At 42.3% G+C, this 12,169-nt stretch overlaps 1 protein-coding gene across 5 annotated transcripts in view; it reads right to left on the bottom strand.

The window, feature by feature from the left end:
* Nucleotides 1-12,169, bottom strand: part of SFMBT2 (Scm like with four mbt domains 2) — a 211,521-nt gene that overhangs the window by 53,085 nt on the left and 146,267 nt on the right. For all 5 annotated transcript variants that reach the window (XM_061435755.1, XM_061435754.1, XM_061435756.1 and 2 more), the window contains one exon: nucleotides 655-737. In XM_061435755.1, coding sequence (XP_061291739.1) covers nucleotides 655-737 — 83 coding nt within the window. The remainder of the gene's footprint in view (nucleotides 1-654; nucleotides 738-12,169) is intronic.

Genomic DNA, 12,169 nt, shown 5'->3' with positions numbered 1-12,169 from the left:
GGGATCACCCCAACTTAGGGACTGAAGCCACATCTCCTGCATTGGCAAGTAGATGCTTTACCACTGAGCCATAAGGGAAGCCACAGTTAACAGCCCTGGTGGCTGGCTGTGCACCAAAATCTGTCCTCCTCCTGCCAGCGTCCAGGCTCAAGGTGTGGGAGCAGTCGCCCAACCAGGGCACACTTCCCACTCTCGTGGCATCATGCCACCGAGTGACTACTTCTCCACAATGGAAGGTGACAGAAGTAATACGTAATGTGCATCAGTATCAAACTCAGCATCTAGAACCAAGGTTCTTCTCTCCCGGCTCTCCCTTTCCTGTCTGCTCACTAGACTCAGATGGCCAAGCCAAGCACAAGCCTAGCCCAAGGCTCAGCACAAGGAGAACCACCTGCTGATTGGTAACAACCTGGACCATCCACCGGGGAGAGAGAAACTTAACGACACGTTTCGTCTCCAGTCTGCTACAACAGCCCAGCATCACCCCAACTGATACAGCGGGGAAAAAACCAACACGAAGTTTAGGATCCTGCAGTGCAGGGTGGCACTCTAAGCCCACCACGGTCAATAAACAGGAAGCAACTTACACAGCGTGTGCAACTCAAGGTGGGTAACATACATGAGAAAACGAGCAGCACGCAGCAGGCGTCTTACGTTTCTGAAGCAGAAGGGAGGTGCCTCCTCGGTCCCGTGCTGTTTGTGATAGTCTGCCCAGTCGAAGTCCTGGCCGGAGTAACCTGCATGACAAAACACAGATCCAACCCGTCAACTGCGCCTCGTCTCAGACCAAAGAAGAGCGTTGCAGGGCGTTAGGGTTAAGGTACGAAGCGGGGCAACTCTAGCTCCTCTCAAAAGGTGAGGCCCTTTCTCAAGTGTGACAACACATCGTATCTTACGAGGGTTGAATGAAACACTGTAGAAAGTGTAAAGCTCCAAATACAGGTAAGGTACACCCCATCACCACAATTCAGGGCCTGAAATCAGATGAAGGAGGGTATCTGCCCACATCATCACAGGCCGAGAGGGAGATCTGCTTTGGGGAGAGCAGATGAGAGTGTCACACGAAACACACGCACACGAGACGCTGTGCAAGAACACAGGAACGTGCCTTCATATCAGCTCTGAGCTCCTATGAGCTCACGTCGCGACATCTTAGGGAAACTGCGAGATTCTATCAGAAAACACCGCTAGAGAGGAATAATCTTTAAGGAGCAGCAGAAGGTAAGACAAACAGCAAAAGATTAAGTTGAGATTGTACCAAGAAAGCCTCCACAGATCTGGACAGGGGGAGGAATATTCATCAATTCCCTTCGAATTGATGAAAAAGGAAGGAAAATGAAGACCCGAGAAGATGGGCCTCTCTGGGGAAAGTTTTGTGGGCACATCTGAGATGCTGAGGAGTTTGAGAACCAACTATTCATATGTACTAAATTTAATGTGTTTCTTTATTCATTTCATCGAGGGGTGGGGAGAGCTCCATAATTATACAATATATATATAGACCCATCATGACCACCAGGACAAGACATGTGAGAAGTTTAAAATGTAAAACAAGAAATGTTGAGTGTATGACTGAACCTAGGGAGGAAAAATCTCTTAATGTGAGTGTCATCTGCGTTTCCTATAAACACAGGAAGACAACTGGAAAAAAAAAAAAAAACAGAACCAATAGGGATTAACTGAAAGTGTGCAAATGTCCCTATAACCATCATTTTCAGTTCTCTCTTCACTGGTCCAAGTATATACAAAATAAATCTGTAAGGGATTTCTTAAGTATATTCTTAACCCAAGCCCCCCGATTTCTTTGCCCTGTATCATCATAAATTCTGCACCTGCAAATTCACTTCACGTGGGGAATTCTGTTACTAAATCCCACAGCTGCAGAGACTACAGAAATTCCCACATTGAAGAAACTCAAGATACTGTTTGCTTCCAACTTACATGCATACAAAATAGTATACTTTTCATTAAGTAAGCTGCAGTTACTCAATTCTTTTAAAGATGAGGGTGAGGGTTAACCAAGAAGGCAGCCATCTCCCTGGTCTGGGGACTGACCCTTGACCCTCCCCTGCCCACCATCAGTGGCAGAGCCTCTCCCCACCCACCTTGCTCCTGAGATGTCCCTACAATGAGTGACAGTTCCTCAAGCAAGAAGATGAGACGTCTCAGAGTCCTAAGATGCTGGGAACTCTGCAGCTAGTTATGAAGATGCTCCGCACGTTCTTCCACGTGCCCTTCCCCCCCAGAGCTGCCCCTCCAGCCAGAGGGCTCTGGCACTAGAGGTTTCTGGAAGCATCCAAATGAACTTTCTTCTGACTATTCATAAACAAAACGAAATGCGTCTTAAGTAAGGTACTGCCCAGTTTCTTTACCATCAAGGTAATCTTCCACTTCGAGTACTTTCTCTGGGACTGTTTTGGATCAAATCCTTGCATGAATATATAAGAATGGAAGAATTTACTAAAAGACGCCTAAAAGCCAGTGAGAAGTCACTAAAAGCTGGTGAGACATCCCCTCGCTGAACAAAAAGTACTGAACCAGGAAGGAGAACTAGATTAAGACCCAGTTCTAACGGGACTGGAATGAACCAAGGTCAGAGTAAATTAAGTCTTCTGTACCTGACTTTCCCTACCTGCTAACCCACAAAAGGAAGAAACGATCGTCAAAGTCTCCTCAGGTGGTGGTTTAGTGGTTAAGTCGAGTCCAACTCTTGCGACCCCATGGACTGCAGCCCACCAGTCACCCCCACCCACTGGATTTTCCCAAGAATGCTGGAGTGGGTTGCCATTTCTTTCTCCAGGGGATCTTCTGAACCCAGGGACTGAGCCCGCACCTTCTGCACTGCGGGTGGATTCTTTACTGACTGAGCCACCAGAGAAACCCTAAGTCTCCTCTAGCTGTAGCATTACCTGCCTCAGAGGCACTATTACTACTTATGACTGCCACTTAGGATACTCTCCCTTCCCTCTGTGGTGAATTTCCATCTCTTCTCCTAGAGAAAAGTGCAACAGGTTCAAGAGAGGTTACACAGCAAGACATTCCCCAGAAGAGCTTGCAGCCAAACAGCTGGAGACAAGCTGAGCCCTGCCACAGAAGGGCCCTGCTTGTTCAGGGCCAGGGCGGACTGGCTGTGTTAAAATCAAGATCTCCTTTCATTCCATTTCTCTTCCCTGGACCTCTGCTGCACTCTGGGTTAGTTTGTGAGCAAAGGAAAATCTCATCAAGATCGTGGGGTAAAGGGAGAAGGGAGAAATGGGGGGGAAAAAAACTATTATAAATGAATAGCAAACCATTTTCTGAAATAACATCAAATTTAGGTATTCTGTTTGGTTAGCATCTTGTTCAGATAAAACTTTACAACTTAACAGATCACCTCTACTCCTCGTACAGACACTTTTACCTGGGTGTTCGATTACATTCATAACCACCAACTTCTAATGGATTTCAATCCTCTCCATAAACGCTGGACTCAAGGTTTCTTGGACCTGCAATCAGTCCTTCTATACCCAGTTGCCAAGACTGTGGGGAACGATTCTTATTCTACTAATTTCAGGATATATCCAAGTTTTGCTGGGTACCCGAGCAATAAGCCGTTATCCTGCCCCCAGAACTCCTTTCCTTGAACATCTGAACAGCTTCAACTTCTCCTCCTTCTCTTAAGAGACCTTCATTCACTGTCTCACTTGAAATTCTTCTCCTTTGGACTGATAATGAGCTCGCTTTGTAAGGCATTTTTGTGACAGCTCAGAAAATAACTGCTACATTAAAAAACAAACTGCTGTGGCTTGTATAATAGAGACAACAGGGGTCAATTATACTCATTAATCAACAAAGACAGAACAAGAAGTACTAAGGCTTAACCGCAGCCAGGAAAGCATGTTTTAAACCCAGGAGGGAGGAAAATAGCAGAGAGGAAAAGAAAATAAAAGGAAATCAAAACCCCCTGGGCTATTAAATTTTGCAATAAGCTCCCATCAGAGACTGTTGAACCTCCACCACTAGGGTTATTTAAGCTTTAATTAGTGTTTATTCTGTATGAAGTTCCAACTGTTACAGGTCCAGAAGGAAACGGGTCGATGACCCGTTTCCTTATGATACAAATTAATTGACATAAAACAGCTCCACTTGCTAACATTTACTACTGGCTGTGCAAGTGGACAATTCTTCTGAAATAGAACTTAGCAGTAAAAACATCCATGAACGTTGACACAACAATTTCATTTCTGGGAATGTAGCCCATAAAAACAAACCCCCTCAAACTTATAAAATGTGATTCATGAAGATGCAATGGCATTATTAGTGATAATTCTGAGGATAAAAAAAATATTTTTATATCCGAAAATAGAAAATGATATGAAACTTAGCTGAGTCCGTGGAAATTCATGCAGGCATGAAAACTGAATCTAGTTTATTTTTTTAAAAAAATTCATGAAAAAATGATTATTGTGAGTTTAGATGAAAAGACTGCTGTAACCATATACAGAATTATCAAACTGACATTAAAATATGCAAAGAAAAGGACTAGAGGAAATGTAAAAAAAACTTACTAGGAAATATCAAAATCATTATCTGAGTGGTAGGACTTCTGGATACTTTTTCTTTTACCTCTTTGCGTTTTCTAAATTTTCACTCATGTTCATGAATTATTTCAATAATAAAAACATGTTGAAGGCACAGCATCTTTGCTCTATTTTAAAAGATAATCAAAGCACCAACCAATTCAGTAATACAATGTGTCAGCCTTCCACTTCTCCTTTACTAACAGAATCTGGACTGTATCCAATTACAAGAGAAAGTTACCTCTCTCACCACCGCAGGAAGTGAACCGTGACAACCCTGAGGCACTCACGGTGTCTTCTGTTCCTTGCCAGTGACTTGGGATGGGGGTGGGGGGGGAGGGCAAGGCTTTAAAAAAAGATTTCTCTCTCTCAAAAAAAATTTTTAAAGGGACCACAGGGGTAAAAGCTCCTATTCTGTGTTCTTTTTTAAAAAAGAGCAATCCCTGCCTTTGAAATCCACCACCTCCCTCCATATTTTTAGTTGACATTCATTTTCACAACCTTTCAAGCTGCCAATCTTGAAAATTTACACATTCATTTCCAATTGAATTAATCTGTTTTTACATTCACGGAATAGCGCAGAAAAAGAAAAAAGAAAAACAAAGAAAGATGGGGGAGGGAAACAAGTAAGTCCAGTTAGTATAAACACCAGCCTTATCCAAAGTCCTTATCTTTTAGAATAAATGTTGAGAAGTATTTAATGCATGGAAGGTCACAGTGTGACATGCACACTCCTAAGTCGGGAGTCAGGCTCAAAGTGTTATTCTGATTCATAAACAATGTTAGGAGATATAGATATGTCCCCAGGATGGAGTCTGATATCGTATAAACGTCAACTGTCAAAGGCGAAACTAACTTAAGAATCTTAAAGAACAAAGTAAATTCAGGGATAAGTGAGCAAGAGGGATGCTTAGCTTGCAACAATCAGGAATGTTTTCAGATGTTAAAAATCCACCCAAAGAGTGGGGAGACCTGATGGCAACCGGGATGAGCACAGTCATAATGGTATCTAGTCAGATCTTGAGAATATGGACTGGATTCACGACAGATCACATGGGGGTGTGAAATAGAAGAGTCAAGGTCGACTGGGTGTCCAAAAATATCTACACTGCTCTATTTCATTGTTTAAAAAGCTGAATCAAATATGGAAAAATGGTAGCCCTCTTTTCAATCAAAGTGGGAGGTCCATGAATGTGTTTATTATTGTCTGCCCCCACTGGAATGTCTGAAATAGGAGACGACAGTCAATGTCTGAGGAAAAGAGAATACCAATTGGGGTTCATCACCGTGTATCTTAATAATCATTGAAAAATACCTCTATTTCTTAAACTGTGTTCTGTGTCTACTAAGATGGCCAAATAGGAGAGACGAAGTGCAAAGATAATTGATTTACTTTAGCTTTTGCTTGCACATTTTACAGCAGAAATATACAGGCTTCACATGCTCTGCAAAGATCCCCTGGGGGGTGTGATTCTGTGCCTAACCTTGGATGTTATGCACCAAGGAGGTTAATGAAATGATTTAAACACAGCAAGTCACGGTTGATAACCTATATGCATTTTTGCCTTCTTGATTTATTTATTTGTTTGATCCCCTTTCAAAGTGGCTATGACACTGAATCTCTTTGTTGGGCTGCAACGAATGCAGTAAAATCGCCAAGATTCTGTCCTTTGCTTACCAAGAAAGCACCTGCTCAAATGGAGCCAACACTAAAAAATTTCGATCCATTCTAGCTTAGACTATTTATATCTGGAATCTGGCGACAGATTTTTTTAAATAGGAATGGAGTCAAAATAATGTGAGTAGGGACGTATGTTGTCTGCACATCTCCTGTGTCACCAGGTGTCTTGTTTCATCAGCTGTTTCACACTGGGGAATGAGTGCATTACTCTGTTTTGGGATTAGACCTGTTGTAATTCAATGCAGTGTTTATGGTTCTACCAGAAATCTAAACAATGTAATGCTTTTATGGAAAACATACCTACAAGAAAACATATGAACTCGTTTTCAATGTGTATTATAAATCTTGGGTTTCCATGGTAAAGAATCAGCGGTAAAGAATCCTCCTGCCAATGCAGGAGATGGGAGTTCGATCCCTGGGTCAGGAAGATCCCCTGGAGAAGGAAATGGCAACCCACTCCACTATGCTTGCCCGGGAAATCCCATGGACAGAGGAGCCTGGCGGGCTGCTACAGCCCACGGGGTTGCAAAAGAGCAACTAAACACGACAACAAAAATAACAAATCCTACACACTCTCAGAATTCAAGTTAAAAACGACAAACTTTCATACATTATTAAAGCAAATAAGGGTGCTGGAAAGCATCCGACAGCATGATTGCCAGATCAGGTGCTGATGTATAAGGCACGTAGCAAGTTATCTCAAGCAACCATAAAACCACCACTACCGAGACCACCAGCATCTCTCAATTTTAATTCACTTTAATTAAAAAAATAAAAATACTTTACTACATACATGACACATGTAAATACATAGTCAATATGGTGTCCCCAAGCGGTGTTAAGTGTTAGTCACTCAGTCGTGTCCAACTCTTTGCAACCCCATGGACTGTAGCCTTCCAGGCTCCTCTGTCCATGGAAGCCCCAAGTGGTAAGGGAGTTCAATAATTAAAGCTGTATCTTTGTTATAACTGCAAACATTTGGAACTTTATTCCCTAGAGCTTAAATTCTCCAAATGCTTTGACACAAAAGACCATTCCAGTCAGGGGAAAGTCATGGTCCACTGACATGGCTCAGCCCTGCATAAGGCCACCAAAATGCCCTCAAATTACTGAGGAGGGCGGATTTTACAAAGTATCAGGGAGAGAAAACAGCAATAAAGGGTGGTTATACAGAAAACACAGTCAACTTGGGATCTTAAGATGGGGTTTTATGTCAATTCAGCCCCAAGACTTAAAAAAAACTTAAAAAACCATTTAACACAACTAAACTTCAATTTCCCCACATATATAATGATTGGAGGTGATGAGATAATCTCTAATACCACTTTCAGTTATAAAAACCCTTTTATAATAATACGTGATCATTTTGAATAAATAAAACATTCATGTAGAGCAAATAGAAAATAAAAAAGTAAAAAGACTTAAAAACTATTCCGTTAAAAGTCTGGTTCCTAGCTGCCCTGGTCGCCACCTCCATACCCTACGCTCCCAAATACAAGTCATCATTTTCATTAATTTCTTACGTAACCTTCCAGACTCTCTTTACAAGAATATGTGCAAACATAAATACACATCCTGGGACTTCCCTGGTGATCCAGTGGTTAAGAATCCACCTTCTAATGCAGGCAAATGTGGGCTCAACTATGATCTCGCATGCCACAGAGCAACTAGACCCATGCTACACGACCAGAGGAAAACCTGCTCACTGCAACCAAGACCCAATGCAGCAATACATAAAGAAACATTAAAATATATACCCTTACTAGCCTCTTTTCTAGCAAAAAAGGCATGGTACTATAACCCATTGATCAGCCCACTCACAGCACACCCTGTAGAGCATCTCATGTCAATACGAAGAGATCTGCCTCATTCTTTTCAACAGCTGTACAGTTTTCACTATATAAACATCCAAAATCGAGTTAACCAACCCCACACAGAGAGTCACTTGGAGTTTCCCAAGTCTTTTGCTATTACACATCATGCTGCAAAAATAACCAAACTTTTATGCATATTATCAGTACATTATAAGTTTAGGAGAAATTCCCAGAAGTGGAAATGCTAAGTCAACAGCTAAATGCATCTGTAATTTTGGTAAAACTTCCCAAACTGTCTTGCATACAGTTGGCACCTACCTGCATTCCTGCCAGCAAGTCTGAGAGAACCCGTCCCTCCATACTCCATCAAAACAGACCCGCTTCTTCCTTTCTCTTTTGGATATCCACCTCATCTGAGAAATCGTGCCATCTCAGTATGACTTTACTGGGCATTTCTCTTCTTATGATGAGTTCACGTAAAAGGCATGATTCTATGATCATTAAGTATCTACTCGTATTTATAAACCTATGTAAGTTTTTGCTTTTCTTCTCACTGGATTATATGTAACAGCTCTACCATCTCAAGACAACAGTCCTACAGCCAAAAGACAACGCTTAAAGATTACCTCAGATATGCAGATGACATCACCCTTATGGCAGAAAGTGAAGAGGAACTAAAAAGCCTCTCGATGAAAGTGAAAGAGGAAAGTGAAAAAGTTGGCTTAAAGCTCAACATTCAGAAAACTAAGATCATGGCATCTGGTCCCATCACTTCATGGCAAATAGATGGGGAAACAGTGGAAACAGTGTCAGACTTTATTTTTCTGGGTTCCAAAATCACTACAGATGGTGATTGCAGCCATGAAATTAAAAGACGCTTACTCCTTGGAAGAAAAGTTATGACCAACCTAGATAGCATATTCAAAAGCAGAGATATTAGTTTGCCAACAAAAGTCCGTCTAGTCAAGGCTATGGTTTTTCCAGTGGTCATGTATGGATGTGAGAGTTGGACTGTGAAGAAAGCTGAGTGCCAAGGAATCGATGCTTTTGAACTGTGGTGTTGGAGAAGACTCTTGAGAGTCCCTTGGATAGCAAGGAAATCCAACCAGTCCATCCTAAAGGAAATCAGTCCTGGGTATTCATTGGAAGGACTGATGCTAAAGCTGAAACTCCAATACTTTGGCCACCTCATGTGAAGAGTTGACTCATTGGAAAAGACCCTGATGCTGGGAAGGATTGGGGGCAGGAGGAGAAGGGGACGACAGAGGATGAGATGGCTGGATGGCATCACCGACTCGACGGGTATGAGTTTGGGTGAACTCCGGGAGTTGATGATGACAGGGAGGCCTGGTGTGCTGTGATTCATGGGGTTGCAAAGAGTCGGACATGACTGACCAACTCAACAGAACTGAACTAAAAGATTACTGATGGATCACTTCTTGCTTTAAGGGTTTAAAAAATGATTATCACTGAGATTTTCTCATTGGAAGATACTAATCACCATTACTCAGTATTTTACAAATGATACATAATACCAACATTCCTCCTAGAAAAGATATGCTTCAACTTCAACAGTGGAAGGAACAGTCTGGAAGACTACATGAAGACAATTTCATTTTACCAAATATCACAAATACTTAGGTGGCAGAGAAGAGATAATTATGGCTGAAGGGTAGGTATAAAAAGCTTAAGACATAAAAAATATTTAATATTATAAAAATTTGTACCATCATTTCACTGCACATTTAAGAGTTCAACCATATTAATATAAAACAATTTTCTTAATATCATAAAATGAAATTATCAAAATAGGCACATCCATTTTACTAGTCAAGCTCCAAGCTATGTGAATAATCTCTTTTCGGAAACATATTTAAAAATTCTCAAGACCCTGGTAAATGTTAAACCTCTACCATCCATCAAACATCCAAAATGCAGATATAAATGTTTTTCCTATTTTTTTTAAACTATGTGAGGAAATACCCAACTCATTTTTTTTTTAAATTCTTAAATAGATCCTATTTTTTCTGGGAACAAACTCGAAATTTGTCAAGTCGAACCAAGCAACATTTTAGAGATCTGTGACATTTTTCTTCAATGACAAGAGACTCATCTGCACACACACACTTTGATTAGAAGTTGGGAAGAAACAAAGACGGCCAGAGGGCTTTTCAACTCTACAACTGGCCAGCTGCTGACATTTCACAGAAGGAAAAGACTTCTCTTGCCTGAACCAGCAGATGGTTCATAACACAGAACTTGGGCTTCCCAGGTATGACTAGTGGTAAAGAACCCGCCTGCCAATGCAGAAGACATAAGAGATGCAGGTTCGATCCCTGAGTCAGGAAGATCCCCTGGAGGAAGACATGGCAACCCACTCCAGTATCCTTGCCTAGAAAATCCCCATGGAGAGAGGAACCTGGTGGGCTGCAGTGCACAGGGTAGCAAAGTCAGACACGACTGAAGCAACTTAGCATGCACGCAAACAGCATAGAACTTGTACTGTCACATAAAGAATTATAAGAACACTGGTTTGTATCACGTCTTTGATTCTATACAGCAGAGGTTCCCAACCTTTTTGGCACCAGGGGCTGGTTTCATGGAAGACAATTTTTCCATGAACCAGGGGTAGGGGAATGGTTTCTGGATGACTCAAGTGAATTACATTTATTGTGCACTGTATTTCTATTATTATTACATCAGCTCCACCTCAGATCATCAGGCATCAGATCCCCGCGGTCAGGGATCCCTGCTATAGAGCATCTGTGGGGTACCAGGGGTGCCCCCATTTACGAGTCTTGAAAACTGAGGCACACTGATTTGTAGAGTCATCCACAGGCACCTAAATGGACACAAAAACAGAGGGCATGTGATCCTAATCTTCACCACCCATAACTGAGCAAAGAGTCAGGAGCCCGACCGCCTGTCCTGTTACTAAGCGTGGGTCCTGGGCAGGTTACATAAACTCCCTGGAACTAAGTCTCCTTGTAGGGAAATCCTCATTTTGAGGACTCAGTGAATTTGGCACTGGAAACAGGGGAAGCAGTGTTTTGGAGAAACATTATAATCAGGCTGAATTCCATTACTGCAGAAGTTTAATGAGAAGAAGCAAGGGCCGAGATGGAAACAATTCAAAAGCATCTCTTCCGTGGGGCTGACACTGGAGGATGAGTTAGGATAAAAGCCCAGCAAAGTATAGTCATTCCACAGTGAGTGCGGTGCAACACAACTGATGTCCATATAACCCAATCTCCGGAGATCTGAAGAGATGAGCACAAAAGTCCTGTTTTATTTGAGATTATTGTCAAAATCTCCCCGGAACTTTAGCTCTTTATTCTTGTTTTTTTCTCTTCCTTCATTCCCTTTCTTTTCCTATCCATCTTCTCACCTTTCATCTCTCTGCATCCTCCCTGGATAAACTGAGAACTACAAGGACAGGAAATCACATCTGTAAAGCACAGCACGGTACTCACTGATACTATGGTTTATGGATCTCAATTTAAGAGGACTGGAATGCAACCTGGTTCCCAACTTAATTACTGTCATGTCTTATGGAAACAAAGTGCTGAAAATCTGAGAGCAACTGGGCTCTGGGGGAAAGTCAACTTATTGGAAATACCGTTTTAAAGAAATGTTTCATTAGCAGGTTGCTGCCTTTTTAAAGCCACAGCTCAGACACGTTCAAGTTTTTAATCCCAATCACTTGGCAATTCTGTACCCTCTCAACACACAGCAGAAACACAGCTGCCAATCATACAATAACAGAAGGGTAGCAATGTTTCACAGAGGAGCCCAGGGCCACATACCTCCCCAGGGGATGGAGCTGTGTGTGTGTACACATGTGGGTGCTAAGTCACTTCAGCGTGTGACCCCATCGACTGTAGCCCGCCAGGCTCCTCTGTCCATGGGATTCTCCAAGAAAGAGTACTGAGTGGGTTGCCACGTACTCGTCCAGGGCATCTTCCTGACCCGGGTATCAAACCTGCATCTCTTCTGTGTCCTGCATTGGGAGGTGGGTTCTTTACCGCTAGCAGCACCTGGGAAGCCCCAGGGAGCTGTAACAGACCCTACGTCAAGCTAACCAAGAAACACACTGTCTCCCACTGCATCCGCAA

Source organism: Bos javanicus, chromosome 13, assembly GCF_032452875.1.
Source record: "Bos javanicus breed banteng chromosome 13, ARS-OSU_banteng_1.0, whole genome shotgun sequence".
Lineage (NCBI taxonomy): Eukaryota > Metazoa > Chordata > Mammalia > Artiodactyla > Bovidae > Bos > Bos javanicus.
Note: the sequence above shows the minus strand (reverse complement) of the source record. Positions and strands in the feature narration are given on the sequence as shown.